The sequence below is a fragment of the Lonchura striata genome, chromosome 8 (assembly GCF_050655825.1).
Source record: "Lonchura striata isolate lonStrDom1 chromosome 8, ASM5065582v1, whole genome shotgun sequence".
NCBI lineage: Eukaryota > Metazoa > Chordata > Aves > Passeriformes > Estrildidae > Lonchura > Lonchura striata.
The window spans coordinates 17706855-17723148 of NC_140710.1; the positions used below are offsets into that span (position 1 = coordinate 17706855).

Genomic DNA, 16294 nt, shown 5'->3' on the forward strand with positions numbered 1-16294 from the left:
GTATCCTGATCAAGTCCTTTCAGGGAATTCTGCAGTGACACCAGCTTCCCAATCCTGGTCAGGCTGAAACAGAATTTTGGAACCCATCCCAAGCTAAAGTTAACCTTGTGCATATTCCAAAGGGAAAATGCAGGCACTCACTAAAGAATGGCTGCTTCTATAAATTAGTTCTCTATTTAGACTCAAAAGTTCACCTATGTTTTGCTTTACTGTATCAAAGCCCTGTTGACCTATTGTGTTTTGACTCTTGCAGATGAAACAAGTTATGGGTGCCCTCCTGGCCTGCTCTGAAGATGTGTTCTAAGGCTGTTGCAGTGCCCAGAAACTGGGACTGGTGAAAAGGACTCCAGCATAATGTATTCCCATGCAGTCAGGAGCTGTTGTGACCTTGATTTCCTGGAGCAGGAAGCCATTCTGCGTTCAGGTACGGACGGGACGGGGTTTGGCCGCTGGCAGTCGTGTCGCTTCAGGCTGCAGTGGCTCTCCTCCCCTGGGGTCCTGGCACTGCTGCCACTGTTCAGGGGCACCAGACTGCTGCTCTGCCTCCAGCACCCTCCCTGCTCAGTCACAAGGGACCAGCTCTGCTCTTCTGCAGTTTGTCCTGTTTGTATCTGGCCAGCAAGAGTGCTCTGTAACTGGCGAGTAATTCAGAGGCTGACCTCTCCGGGATGCCTGGAATTCCTGACTCTTGAGTCATCCTGCATTTTGCCCTTGGAGGCAGTTTGTAGCTCTTCTGTCAGTCTTCATTTATTTTTTTCCCCTGTCCCCTAGAAACACCTTTGCTCCTTCCTTTCATACTATGTCCATGGTCCAACCTTCAATCCCTCTAAGAATTTTTCAGCTAAGCCTTAAAATTTCTGCCCTGCTTTGCTGTAAAAGAAACTGTGTTGCTGTAAGAAGATGGTTGTGTCCATCTTCATTATTGCTACTTTCTACTGCCAAAGCAAACTGTTCTGGGTTACCGCTTTTGAATTATGAGGTGAAAGAGGCATGCTAGTTTAGTGTGAAATTCTGCCTAGTGTTTACATAATTTATTTACCATCAGGACTAATGTGCTCTGTAAATTTGGAGTCGCAAATGCACTAATGAATACTGTTCTGCTTTCAAAAGGTGTGAGAGTGACAAAAGACCTCTCAGTGCTCTGAAAATGGTCATAAATAGTCTGTCATCTTATGCACTCCCATTGTGTTTGTTCTGCTCTTGTATCAAAGTGCAGGGGAAGAGGAGCTAATGTGCCAAATTACAAAAGATGAAGGCAGATACGTAGCTGTAGCTCAGCAGCTAAAAAGGAACTGCCAGATTAAGAAGTACTTCCTAATATTTGGACTTCTACTAAAGTTTGTTTTTTATGGAGGGTAGAAATGCCTCTTTCAGAGCCATCACTTTAAAGACTTCTGTTCCCAGCACTGACTAAATGATATGGCCTGCTAATTCTCAGTCTCCTTTGCTTACACCTGGAGGAGAAGCCATGTGTAGTAAGGTTCCACAAGCCAATGTACTTGATGTGGAAGCTGAACATTTTGAGACTAGAATATAGTACTCAATGCTAGATGTGCCTATCTCCTCAGTATCACACCCTTTCCTACCCACAAGTATCTTTACATATGTTACTTTAAAAAATGCACAGGATTGCTAGCTTTTTACAGATTTTTAGTGGGCAACTTCATCCATCTTTACTCTCACTGAAAGAAAATGTATTCTGTTTATCATTCTACCTCTGTACAAGGTAAATTGCATGCAAAGATATTTATGCAGTGAATCAAGTAAGTATTGATTCTCTCATCAGTGGAATCTGTGGTCATATTAGACATGTCAGGTCATAAAAAGCAACCATTTTAGTTTGCATTAGATGGCTAATTGCTTTTATATGCATCTCCTTCAAGAAAAAATGGCTTGTCAAACTCCTAAAGGAATAATCATATTTTTTATGAATGTGATAGTTACATTATTTGGTCTTACTACTTGTACATCACATTGCATAGAAACTTCTGGGCAGAAGGTACTGCAGACCTTATTGTGGGGCCTTGGCCATGTGTGAAATGACATGTTGTTACCAGGGAGCCACAGATTCCAGTGGCAGCTCCCCACAATAGGGGTCTGCCTATTTGCAGTGTGGGTACATACTTTTGACTGGAGTCAGAATTAATCCAATTTTCAAAGGATTATGTAAATTTATTGGAAGTTATTAGGATAGTTATTAGGCTTCATTAAGAAAATTGAAAAGATTAGATTATTTCTGTTGCTGATATTCAGTTTGGACCATGGCCTCTCTCATAAAATAGAAACCATCACATTTGTTTTCTACATATTATGGGGAAAAAAAAAAGACTGTAATGTGTTTTGTTTTCCAGTGTTATGCCAATTTTGTAGTAACTACAGAAAGTTTTAGCTATTTTGCTAGCATGCTGCTGTTCTTGCCTCCAGCTTCTGAAGACTATGACCCCATAAACCTCCTGTCTGCAGAGATAGCTAATGCTTTAATTGATCATTAGTACACTTTCAAAATGAGTTTCCATCTGCCAAAAGATTAAGTGTCTCAGGGAATTGACTGAGAGCAGTTTGATGCATGGAGGATAAATGCAAGTGCCTTTAAAAAGCACTGCTAGATCACAAATCCTTGAAAAACTTGGTTCTAAAATACTTAAAAGGAAAAGTAATAGAAAAGGTTTTTCCTCTGCTTTGTTTTTCCCTCAAATTAAGTATTTTTTTATATATCACTGAGAATTTGTTGCCTCATTTTCAAGAACTGAAAAGCAAAACCTCATGAAAATGCTGAATTTAACCTTAGAGCAAAGCATGCAATTTTTGGCAGCTTTAATTTGCAATGTAAATTTTTTGTTAAATGAGTTTATTTCAACTGTAAAAAAACACAGGAGAAAAAAAAAAAAACTTTTCCACTAGTTGTACTTAAGAATACTAGGATTAAAATACTTCTCTGTTTTATCATGTATTTTCACATTTACTGGGTTTGCTTCTCTTTCTGTTTCCTTCAAGCTTTTGCCTTAGTTTATTTGGAGAGATTTTTTACAAGTTTCCTGTTGGTTTCTCTCTGCCATTTTTGTACAAGCCGCTTTGGCTAAGACTTCTACCACTGCAATAACACAATTGTTTTTAGAGAAATGGTAGCTTCTTTCTCAGGTCTCTGAAAAAGCATTGCTATTAACTCGGGTAAGGACAGTTCTGACAATGCCATTCTGGCTGCATTAGAGCTGGCAGCAGTGTGGTATCAGAAAATACAGGCACTGCAGCTGTCCTGCAGCAGTGACAAAAGGCAGAAGTGGTTTGTGTTGCACTGGTCAGCTGTCAACTTCCCGTGGTTATGGATTCCTCATTCCTTATGTGGTCTTGTGAGCCCCAAATGGGCACCTGCAGTGACTTTAGACTCCCTTGTGTCCTTTAATGCCTTCTGCAGGATGTGCTTTTAGCACTGCCTGCAGTTACGATCGAGGTCGTGGCAAAGGGCCTGGCATGGAACTGATGGTAAAAAGATACAGATGGATATTCCAAATTTACTTTTTTCCAAATGTCTGTCTACTCCTCCTCTGATTTGCCACTCAGGTTATGGCAAAACTGGTCTAAATGCACCATTTTGTGTATATTCACTAGTGGTTGTTGAAACAACACCCAATTGAGGCTGTAATTACAGTGAGTGGAAGGCAAAGGATACTGCTTTTGCAAATAACCCTGGGAAGATTAATCTAACCTATGTATGAAGGGTTGCAGTCTGTTTGCCTTGTCAGGCAAAGTGGAAGATACTGGTGGCACAATTGTTCTGTGACAGGATCTTGGAGCTGGTTTAATATAGGCTGACTAAAAAGTGAAACTTTTTTTTTATTTGCCACATGTTGATGGGGAAGTATCCATTTAGAGAATATGGCTAAAATTCTATCAAACACTTCCATGCTTGAAGAAATAAAGAGGGGAAATAAGATCTTGACTTTCAATTTCATAATAATGCAATATGAAGGCCAGATTGTAACTGTAGATGTTCATTTCAAATTTAAATATTTAGCATTTTCAGTTGTCTGTGAATACATGAAAATTTATTACATTAAGATGGAATTTAGATCTTTGACATGAAGCTGATATTTTCATAGAGTGAAAAATATCAAGCTGACATTATACTGTCTCATTTGATGACTTCCAAATGTCAGAGTGCAGTAACTTATTCATAGGGACCACCATGTCTTGTGATAGTGTCAATTCAAAAGACATTTACATCGACTTTTTTATTTAAACAGGTAAAATGGAATATGCAGAGTGGCAGAGGAGAAGGGGGAAAGACCAGGGCAAGGAAGTTCTTAATAATGGAATGGAGGCACTTCTAAGGCTAATTTCCACCACAGCCTTCTTCCTGACAGCAGCCTGGCTGTGCTGCTCCCTCCCAGCATCTTCCTCCTCCCCTGCTCAGCCAGCTCTTAGTCCTTGTTATTTCAACACAACTTAGGGGGTTAGAAATAGCAGGATATACTCTCCTAAGAAGTACCCCCACCACAGCCCTTGCTTTTAAAAGAGATTTTGTAATTATGGGACATACTGGATGATTTTGCCTGGGAGTTAATATGCCTATATAACTTAGATCAAAATTACAATGTGCTTATATAGCTTGAGTTACAAGATACCAGTATAGCCTGATGTATCTATATAACCTGATATCAATATAACTTAAATAATTACTTTTTATATATCTATATAACTTGCTATCTAGATAACCTGAATCAGTTTTTTATATCTATATAACCTGATATAAATAACTTTTTATACAATGTAATATCTAGCATATGGTTAACTAGTTGTTTAATGCTGAATAGACAAAAAAGAAGAAAAAACATGTCAGGTGGACAGCTTCAGAGACAGGTAAGTATAGTACTAATGAAAAATTGGCAAATGCAAAGCCAACTGGCCACAAAACAAAGAATTTAGGCCAGTCAAGACCAGACCCAGGAACACTGTAACTGCGCATGCTCCAAAGACAAAGTTGAATAGTTCAGATGTGAAGAAGACCTTGGAAGCCTTCATCAAAGACCTCCGATGAGCCCTGAACTGGGGAGGCACAAGCCTCTCTAATGGTCTAATAACCATGAGATCATATTACGTAATGTATGGCGCCTATATGATGTTGTAGTGACACAGCACCACTAAGCACCAGTTCCTGTATAAACGTACCACAGCCCGTGACAAAGGTGGGTCAGCAGGTAGAGATATCCTCCTCACCACCAGGCTGCTGTGAACAAATACCTGCTCTGTAGACATTGCTCTCTGAGGATTTATTTCCAGCCTATCTTCCAGGCATCATAATGGTACTGTTGGCACAGCGCTCCGCACCTTGGGGCAGGGACGGAGATTCAGGTTCGGAGTGCTCGGGACTGGGCCGGGCGGACGGGAGGAGGGACAGGGACAGGGTCAGGGCCGGGCGGACGGGAGGAGGGGCAGGGACAGGGACAGGGCCGGGCGGATGGGAAGGAGGGGCAGGGACGGGGCCGGGCGGACGGGAGGAGGGACAGGGACAGGGACAGGGCCGGGCGGACGGGAGGAGGGGCAGGGACAGGGACAGGGCCGGGCGGACGGGAGGAGGGACAGGGACAGGGCGCGGGGCCGGGCGGACGGGAGGAGGGACAGGGACGGGGCCGGGCGGACGGGAGGAGGGACAGGGACAGGGACAGGGCCGGGCGGACGGGAGGAGGGACAGGGACAGGGACAGGGCCGGGCGGACGGGAGGAGGGACAGGGACAGGGCGCGGGGCCGGGCGGAGCCGCCATTTTGTTCTCCTCCCTGCGGCGCGGTCCGGGCTGGCGGCGCCCCCTGGCGGTGCAGGCACCGCGGCCGGCAGGGGGCGCGGCGGCGCGCGCCGGCGGCCATGTCGGAGCCGGCGCGGGAGGAGCTGTCGGCGCTCGCCGCCATCTACTGCGAGCCGGGCGCCTGCGAGGTGCTGGCGGCCTCAGGTGATGCGGCCGCGCTCCCTGTCCACAGCCCGGGCTCTCCCGGCCCGGCCCGGGCTCTCCCGGCCCGGCCCGGGCTCTCCCGGGCCGACCCGGGCCCTGGAGGAAGCGCTCGGGGCCGCTCCCGGCGGGGCTCGCCGCCGTCGCTTGCCGCGGGTGCCCGCCCCGCCGGTGTCTGCGCTGGCGCCTCGCTTGGGGCGCGAGGCCCGCGGGCCCTGCTCGGTTCTGGGCAGGGACCAGCCTGGGGCAGCGCTGGGGGCGGCTGGCTGCTCTCTGGGCAGATAGGCAGGTGAAGCTTGTTAACGAGACCGTGTATTTGTCTGGCAATACTGAGTAGGGTACAGCTGTTGCAGTGCGTGAGGAACATTGGGTTATCTCTGTATTTTTCTGGGTCAGCTGACTACCTGGGCACTGTGATGTGCCAGATGTTACTCCTGCTTCAGCCAGATGTGTACGGCTGTAGGCTTTACAGGGGACCCAGGCTGCTGTGCCGTGTCTGTCGGGGTTTGTAGTACTTGCTCCCATCGGCTGCTGGATGCTGTAGACAAGGAGTGCAGGGAGTGTAGATGCCGTGATGGTTTCTGCGCCACCTATGGTGACCACTGATCAGAACACAGTACTACGAGATGTTTTTTTTCAGTCTGTGCAGTACAGTGTTGTGAAGATGCCCCTTCAGCATCAATCTCAGCAGTTCCAGTGTACAACAGCAGTTCAGTCAGGCTTAAATGTCAGGTAGGATATGCAAGTGTTGGTGTCTAGATTCAGGCTTTTCCTAAATTTTGTGCCTACCACAGATGTGACAACTCGTAGATATTTTTTGGAGAGAGATACACATGCATATATCCACAAAGAGTAAGCCTGTATTGTGTACCGCAGGTCCCTGCTGTCTGGGAGCCTTTGCAGAGTTCTGCCCAGCACAGCGATGGACAGGGAGCAGCTTCCTGCTGGTTGGACGGCAGTGAAGTCCTGGGGAATGCTGCTAAAGATGCATGTAGGGGCCTGCTGTCAGATTTTGTCTGCACATGTACCTATTCAGCCCTAAAGAACTGGGGTTGATAAGGAAACTTTTTTTACTGTGAGGGTGACTAAGTGCTGAGGGCTGCTGGGAGAAATTGTGGAGTCTCCCACACTGGAGATATTCAGAATATGTGGATATTGTCCTGGGCAGCTGTCCTGTTGTAGGTGACTGCTTGAGGGGAGAGTTTGGATGAAGGCATTAATGTCTGCAGAGAGCACAATTAACCACAGTCATCTAAACCCACCAATTTTATATCTAGATATACATGACACACCTCCTGCTCCAGTGCAGGCATGTAAATCTGCCATTTATTTTTTTAAATTGGTATTTAGGGTTGTATCTTTAGAATATGATCGATGAAATGTTTCTACTGAGCTTTATTTTTAAGTGAAAAATTCCAAGAATGTTATTTTGGGCTTAGTTTGAAAAAGAAGTATCCAGGCTTATCAGATGTTAATCTAAAAAAACGTGAGCATATCTGAACATTGCACATACACATCTGTTCCTCTAAATCTTTTGAGAAATGCAGGCACGTTCTTCTCTGTGCTTCATATATGGAAAAATGATTTTGTATTTGTAAGTTACCGGAATCTAAAAGGTTTAAAACTCCTGCTGGACATAAAGTAAGGTGCCACAAGTGCACAATGGGAGTAGACTATTTATATTGATGTTATGTGATCTTGGAGGGCCTTTAACCAGGCTGTATTCATGATATGGTAAGATCAGGTATATTTGATAGGTTTGCATAGTTTTCTACTGGAATTGAAAAGATTATTTTACAATAATGATTATTGGTATTTTTCTTACTCTTGGAATTTACTTGTTGGAGCTGCAGAATCTCTAGTCAGTATACAATTAACTTGTGCTCCAGTCATTAGATTACATTTGCTTTATCTCTTCAAACCATGTAAATTGTCATTGACCAAGGGTGCACAGACATAACTTCCAGGAAGACTGTTATGTTATGCAATCTCTAAGACATTAAGAGTAATTTGTGTGTAGATCCATGGGATCAAAAAGGAGGCCACTGGGGATTTGTGGTTTTGAGGAATGTAAGAGAATGCTTTTACAGGTCTCTTGGTATGGTATAAACTTTGGCTTTTTGGAATTTAACAATGAAATATTCAGAATGTAAAATGTGTTTTTATCAAAACCAATGTGTGGATGAATTTAAATAAACTAATTACAGCATATCTTTTTTACCTTACATATCTATTTGCAAAGATTAGTGTTACAGATATAAATCCATCATTTAATTGTTAATCTCTTTCTTTTGGTCTGTTCACCAAGCTTGCTATAAAAATATATTTAGATATTCTAAGCTTGTACATTAGTAGGTGCCATTTTCTGAATTTAAAAATAGACTGTATGTGTTGCATAAAATGCCTTTGGGCAGGAGAGGAGGGGGATATCTGTCTGCTTGACATGGAACATAAGAAAAAAATCTGAAGTACGCTAGAGCTAAATATACTGATAAGCATGCTGCTATGGGGGGAAATGAGTTAAAATGTATTGAGTTTAGTCTGATTAGCACATTAAATGCCAGCAGAACAGTCATACCCAACCTTTTATTTCAGAAATAATCATCATGTTGCTGTGAAGACAACTCAGCCCTTGTAGCATGTGCAAACAAAGGAAATATTTCTTTGGAGCCAGGTTGCGCAGGGCGCCGGTGGTTTGCTCTTTGTTCTGCCAGTGTCTGCAGCGCTGGTGCAGAAAATGGACGCTGCAGGGTTTAAATAAACTTAGATGCTGTAGCCCTGCAAAGGTTTTGAACCGATTCTTCTTTTTGAAAGTAAGTCTGAAGCAGATGTAAATGAGCACAGCTGGGCTTTTCCTGATGGCTCAGGGTGATACACCTTGGGATGCGAGGCTGTTCTGCCTCCTTCAGATTAGTTCATCGCAAGGAAAGGTATGAGATTTTTGCACGTTTAAGAATAACATCACTGCAGCAGGAGGCCCTTGTTGGAGGGGCAGGTTGGTCTGTCTGTCCCTCTGTTGCTTCTGAGTTGGTGAGATATGTTGTGACAAGCTAGTGGAAAAATCCTAGGAGGATTATCAGAAAGGTAACATGCTTTTCTGTCACTGTAATTAAGCTGGTGATAGTGTTTTTCAACTTGTATAGGCTGTTTATTTTAAAATCTTGTGACAACATAGTTTAACACAAAGTGATTTGCAGGCAGGATTTCAGTAACGCCCCATTCAGACAGGTGCCATCTGGCTGTGTGCCAGGTGGGGCTGCCCTGAGTGGGGGCAGTTGAGGGGCATGGGCAGCAGCAGTGTCTGGTGCAATGGTTGTGTGTGCCAGGAGGCTGCTGGAAGCCCCAGGACATGCAGGGCAGGTTTGCTGCCTGTGTCTGTGATTATGTGTGCTGAGCCCAGCGTAATGGCAGAGGAGCTACTGCTGCTGGTGCCCAGGAAGAAACATCTGCCAGGGCAGCAAAAGACAGAAATTAGGAGTGGGAAGGCTTGATGTCCTCCTTGGTAGCTACTGACCATGTGCAAAAGTCTTCTTCCGAGGCTGGTGTTTTTCTGAGGAATACATTTGTCTTAAAAGTAGTATGGAACCTTTGATAGGGACTTGGATGATAGAAGACAAACTCTTGTTGGCAGGAAATGACTCTTTTGGCATGTGGTGCCTATAAATATGGACATGGTTGGGTGTGATTTCATTGAATTCACTGGAATTGCATCTACTGCTTTCACCACTGGATTTGACTTGGAGACTTCATACTCCTGCTAGAATTTGATTTTTGTTGGAGGGTTTGCTGATTTTATTTTTTGACTTCTCTGACCTTGAGAGTTCTTTGTGTGACCCAGGAAGGAGGTTTGAAAACAAGCCTTTGGATAAGCTCTCTAAAGTACTTCTATCTGTCCAAGTCACTTTTAGGTTCTTTTACTTTTTTAAGGTTTCAAATTTAAAATCGTACATTTTATGTGAGAGGCACTTTGAGAGGTTGGTTAGTGGCATCAGCAATACTAATCAAATATAATTCATCTGACTGTCATGTAAAAGAAGGTAAGGTAAGGTAGAGGGGGAAGAGTGCAAGTCACTTCAAAAGACCTGCTCTGAAACTCAGCTCTCCTCTAATCTGCCTTTCAAATCTGGCTTCTCCTGCCCTCATAGAGTGAATCAACCTGACATTTTAGCAATTTTTGAAAGAAAAGGAGTGAAGTGTTTAGAATGCATCAAAGGGGTGAAGCAGAGAACATCTGAAGAAGATCATCTTTTGTCTGATTGATACCCTCTTACTTCATGGCAGAGGAGTGAAAATAGGTTAGGTCTTTGTCCGTGCTTTTCACTTTGTCAAGTTTTGTATTGTTTTTCTGTGGAACTTCTGGTTAAGAAGGCTTAATTTAATGAAATACTGTAAATAATTTTCATATTAAGCATCTTTTATTATATGAAGTATCATGATGATGTGATCTTCAGCCTTTCCTGCTATGTACTTAGTGTATCCTTTTCACTCTGAAAATAATTCTATTCTTCAGTAGACTTACAACAGATTTTGAACAGCTATGATGATATAGAAACATACATTAATATGAGTACATGCATATTTATTATATATGTAGTATCTAGGGTCAGGTGTCTGACAGAGATGGTTTTCTTATGTCATTCCAACTGTTGTAGAGGAGTTGGCAGAAAAGATTTAAGTGTATTTTCTCTGCAAGCTGTAGGGGACAAAGGGTCTGACTTCTTTCTTTCCAAGTCTTTGCTTAGTGTGGAACTGCTTTTGAGTGATTGTCTTAAAAAATACTTGGTATAAGTCTGTTTGCCTTGCATTAGTATTGATGTTAGAAGTCTTAGTGATTTCTTTAGGGGTAAACTTAGGGCAGTGCTGAGTCCATCCAGAAAAGTCACTATTTTCAGTTGCCCTTGCTTTTGCTGTTGAGTTGTGGAAGCTGAGTTATGTGTTTGAGAGAGACAATTCTTTATTACTGGCTTGTCTAGACTTTGAAAGAGCCAAAAGGTGTGAATGCTTTTTAGAATGTGTTAATAACTTTTCTTCTACTATGTTATAGAAGTGTTTCATTTCAGGATTCCCTGCAGGTATAGATTGAGCCATTGGTTGCAAGCTCCCACCCTGCAGGAAAAAAAAAACAACAAAACAACCCACCCCATTTTATTTTATAGGAAATGTCAATTATTTGAGTTGAATTGTTAAAGAAAATAACATGATTTAATGATATATATGTATTTCAACTTCAAGAAAACTATTAAGGTTGGGGTTTTCTTTCTGTTTTCCAGAGATACATGGAATCTCATTTCGAATTCAAATCAGTGTGAAAGAAGTGCTGAATACAGATGTACTTTTAAAGCTGTTATTTCATTTACCAGTCAATTACCCATCAACTCTACCAGATATTTCTGTTAACTCAGACCAGCTTACAAGGGCCCAGTGCATGGATGTGAAAGAGAAATTACTTGAACAAGCAAAGAAGCATCTTTCTGAACCCATGGTACACGATCTGATTCTTTGGGTACAGCAGCATCTTAAAGAAGTCATTAAGCAATCAGCAGCAGTTTGCAATGAAAAAACTACTTTGTCAAAAGGAACAGAAGATGGTATCTGGATGCTCCTTTTGCATTTAGATCACATGAGAGCAAAGGCAAAATATGTGAAAACTGTGGAAAAATGGGCTTCAAATCTAAGGCTGACTGGAAGACTGATGTTCATGGGCAAGATAATATTGATTCTTCTTCAGGGTGACAGGAGCAGCATTAAGGTGCAGGAACAATGAATGCTGACTAGTTCTATCGATTTACCACTGAAACCTCCATGTCTGAATATTTTGTGTGTGTTTTTCTAAGATTAACAATTTTGGAAGCAAATTGATCATTATGAGAGTAGGAAGACCCAGCAACTTTATTCTGTATTTAAGAAAAAGAAAGTGTTCTGTTCTGTCTACAGTGGTAGCTGTAGACCTGTGGCCTGTATTGCTTTGCTTCCCACTGGAATTAGACCTCATATCCCTTTGTTTCCTGACCTTAATATATCTAGATTCAGTTTCCCATGTTTCCCAAATGCCCCAGGAAGTGGAAAAATTTTTGGTGAGGAATTAATAATAGACATATTTCTAAATAATTGCTAATGGTCTCTTTCCTTGACTTAAAACCACGTGCTACTCCTAGTGCATGCCTGGGCTTTGAAATTCTTGTCTGTACGTACAAACTCCCACTGTCTTAGGTGGGTTTTTGTGGTGATGTTGGAGGAGAATGTTTTGGCTTTTTAACTCATGTTCTCTTAATCAGTTAGGCCTACTTAGAACTGATGAATAGAAGCAGTTGTACACTTTTTGGCATGGCACTTTCAAAGTTTCATTGCTATGTTCTGAAAAAAAGACTACATTTTGAGTGAGCTTTTGCATTTTACTAAACTTTGGAAATACTAGGTGACGTATAATATTTTGGGATTTTTTTGTCATTTAGGAGTACTTGATTCTTCAGAAAACTTCTAAGGTAGATGTGGACTCAAGTGGAAAGAAATGCAAAGAGAAAATGATGAGAGTGCTTTGTGAGACAGAAGTACAGTCCCAGCATAAAAGGTATCATTTAGTACTGTTGTGGATAGAAAAGTAACAGAATCGATAATTACATTCTGACAAATCCAGGCATATTCATGAGTTTCCCTTTTACAATGTAGGTTTCAAACGTTTGAAGTCAAAGAATACTTGGCACCGGAGGAGCTACAAAAGGAATTTGAAACTGCAGGACTTACAACTCTTTTCTCTGAGTTTGTGCCTCCTCTCTTAAAATAAAATTAAAAGAAACCACTGGACCTTTGACCAAAGCAGTAATTGACTGCAGATGCTGATGGAAGACAAAAGGACTAACGTGGCAAAACAATGTTGAAGCTTTTTTTTAAATTTTTTTTTTTGCAAAAAATACCAGTAGTAGTCATCCTTTTGCAAGAAAAAGGCAATTAATACATTAAGAACTGGTAATTTTTTGACATTTATGTCAAAAATCAGTGTGATGTTGGTTGTTATAATTGCATGGCAAGCATGAGAGACTGGGAAGAAATAATGCTAAAAAAATAGTCTTATATTCAGACTCTGTTTTATAGTCCCTGTTTTTCAATGTTCTGTTTCTTCTCTCTCATGGTAGAGTTTGTCAATAATGGCCTGTGAGAATGCATGATTAATTTTGTTTTGGAAGACTGTATGAAGATATTTCTATAAAAAACATAGCAAAACCACATTTGAATATGTGAGGACAGCATATACTTAATGTCCCTTAGGAGTTCATCTGCTAATTTTTTATTCTCCCTTTATTGACTACAAATACTAGATAGTTGATTTGAAGGAAAAGGTCATGTTGCTTGAGGCCTGAAAAAACTTAGAAGTGTCTTTTAGAATGTTAGTTTTTATTCTAAAATTTGTAAAAACATCCACATGGAGGATTTAAATTGATAAAAAGCTGAGGTAGAGCCAATTGTGTATTTTCTTTGATAGTTTACAGATGTCTTTTTGCACTTTATCTGGTTTTACTGTCTGTGCAGCTTCAGTTATCTTGATTCAATTAAACTGTTGGAGTAGTAAGTCTTTCATGTTGTCTTTCATGTTTACAGACTTCAGTTTTCCATCTTTCAAGGCTTCTGCCAAGTTGTTTTGTTTGTTTATTTGGGTTTTTTGGATTGGTCACTGGCTTTTTCCAACCTGTAATTTTTTAAATCAGTTTTTTGTGTTCTACATCAGTAGAGGTTTACCAATTATATGCATAATTTATGAATTGTGCAAATTGTACAAGTTCTGTTTACCTAAGGAGGATTGAATATTTATTTATTATGATTATTAATGTGTGTCCTTTGGTTTCTGTTTTACCTGAAACCATTCTGCAACAGCCAGGTAAAAAGACAAAGTTACAGTTGGGTAAGTTGCAGCTCTCTCATCTTCCTGCCAAATGAAGTTGTTGTAAGAAGCTGGACCATTTCTTTGTTTCAGGAGTTGGAAAATGCAGTTTATACAATGGATTTTTACCATAGTTGAATTTGTTATTCACTAGCTCATACTGGACAAATCCACAAGTTCACTGTAGGAAAGGACTATAATTTATAGCTTGGTTTGATGTGCTTCAGGAGAATTACAAATCTGATCAGCTTGATAAAGTTCAGACAGCAGAGAACATGAAAACTGATGTCAGTCTGATTCTGTTAAAGCAAATGCTTTTGCCTACCTATCAATCAGTCAGTTATTTTGAAGAGTAAGAGGATATCTTCTGTTCAGACAAGTAAACAATATTTTTAAAGGCTATTCTTTTGGAAGGATGTTGCAGCTGTCTGTTAACTGATGGTTTGTTTGCATTCATTGTAATAAGAGATGAGCTAGCCTGTGAGCCTCTGGGGCACAGAAGTCATCAGAATGGGCCCTGTGGTGCATGTTCTGCCTTCCAAGGGAGCTGAGGCAGACACAGAAGAACAAAATGCACAGATACAGAAGGTCAGGAGGCAAGGAAAAAATGCATCATTGTGTAAAAAGTTAGTGAAGCGTATATAACTATTGGAATCTGACAATTTAGTTGCAAGGAAGAAGAAATCCACAAACTAAAGGTAATTTAACAAATTAGAAGCTAGCTTTCTTGTGGATGTGGTGTTATAAATAGTTCTTCAAACAGCCTGGTCAGTAAAGCCTTGTTTTCTGTGTCATTGCTAGTTTCTAAGCTATAGCACACACGAAGCCTTCCCTGCAGGAGATACATTCCTGATGGTGTTCTCCCAGGTGGGTTCCCCTGTGCCTGGTGTTGATTGTGCATAAATGGATTATTTCTTGCATAAATCTTTAAAAGTATGGATAGCATTTTTTCACCTGTTACCTTCTTCATCAAAGTCATCGGTACTTGGTTTCTTTCTCATTTTAATTGAAATGACTTAAATTCAAAATTTCTAGGAAATCTTTGTAGCATAAATATGCTTGCTTCTATGGACAGCACAGATTTGTAACCATCATTTCTTTTAAAAATCAGGCTAAAATGAAAGATGTTGTAATAGGAATGACAACTTAAAAAATCAAGTTTTTTAGGACAAAACAGAGGTTTGATTGGTCTTTTTGAATACCATGGCTTATTATTGAAGAAAACTAAAAATAAGTTGAGGAAACAAGAATGATCCAGAAGAGGGAAATAATGAAGGATATCATCAGTATTGGGAATTCACCTGATTTTCATATTTAGTGTCAGTACCACCACCCCTTAATTTGTTATTTGATGTTACAGGGAAGACAGGACACTGTAAGAACTCATACATGAAAATCCTTGACACAATGAATGAAAAATAACTGAAAGTAGATACGATTTTTTTTGTGAATAGGGCTGATTTTTGTGGTTTTGTAATTACATCTCGTTTTCCTAGAGTAAGAGTATTTCTCTTTCTTTGGGTGTGAATGACCCACCAAAATCCACTGAGATGAGTATAAATTATATGCAGCGGTACTATAATGAGCCATAAGAAACTTCACAGTGGAAAAAATATTTTGTTTACATTGTTTCTTCTAAAAATAGTTTAATAAACCCTACATACAGATGATTTAAAGCCTAGTGTCCCTTGATTTGTTCAGCTTTATCTGTGAAAATACAAACATAACCGTGCTATAGTACATTTGAAATAAGATGATGAAATGTTGCACTCACTGTATTTCTGCCAGAGTTTGAGACTGAAATTGCTTATATTATGAAATAGTGCAATTGCTGGAATCAACTTTAATATATCTTATAGTAGTACTAAGCATTATCTTCCTGTCTTTTTGTGTATAATACATGTAACACTGGCAGCACAATGCTATGGTGTTGTATTTTGTATGTATACTTAATTTTTGTTATCTTATGCAAGAGTTATGATTGTTTATATTCTTAATTATAGACATAAATGGAACTTGGAATATAAATATGCTGATAGCATTTTGCAGCTATTGTTCTCTGCTATATTAATGTATTGGCTTTTATATTAGTTTGTGTTGTCTGACTTCAAAGTATTAACCTGCAGTGAAGAGAACTCTTCAGGGTGACAAAAACATTTTCCTAAAAGACATGAATTTAAGGAATTATTTGGACTCTAAAGATGAATCCTTTAATGTTTTGAGTTAATTATGCACTTGGATGCTTTAATTTTATGCTAATAAGGTAGCAACTGCTGCACTTTTGTATTTTCTTTGTATTTCTTAATGCAATACCAGTAATCAGTTTGTATCCTGTGTTACAACATAGCTGATCATGGAATTTGGGTCAATATTTTATTAGTATTTTCCATTATAAATATCTAGGATTCTTTATATGTATACATTATTGTCTATTATAACTTGAATGCAAAGCATTATTTTAGGATGAGACTCATTACAAAAG

General features: G+C 40.4%; 1 protein-coding gene across 5 annotated transcripts; it reads left to right on the plus strand.

Annotated features, from left to right (window-relative positions):
* Positions 1-70: 70 nt before the first annotated feature.
* On the plus strand, positions 71-15853 carry RWDD3 (RWD domain containing 3). Of its 5 annotated transcripts, none has more exons than XM_021525575.4 (5): positions 5836-5942; positions 6580-6671; positions 11210-11688; positions 12392-12507; positions 12606-15853. In XM_021525575.4, the coding sequence occupies exons 2-5, from the start codon at positions 6665-6667 to the stop codon at positions 12718-12720; spliced, it is 717 nt and encodes a 238-aa protein (XP_021381250.2). In that variant the 5' UTR covers positions 5836-5942; positions 6580-6664; the 3' UTR covers positions 12721-15853. The 5 variants fall into 5 exon arrangements, with proteins under 5 accessions (XP_085442651.1, XP_021381250.2, XP_085442652.1 ...); XM_085586526.1 differs by having other exon boundaries at positions 5836-5926; XM_085586525.1 differs by lacking the exons at positions 5836-5942; positions 6580-6671 and adding an exon at positions 71-424.
* The last annotated feature ends 441 nt before the right edge of the window (positions 15854-16294 follow it).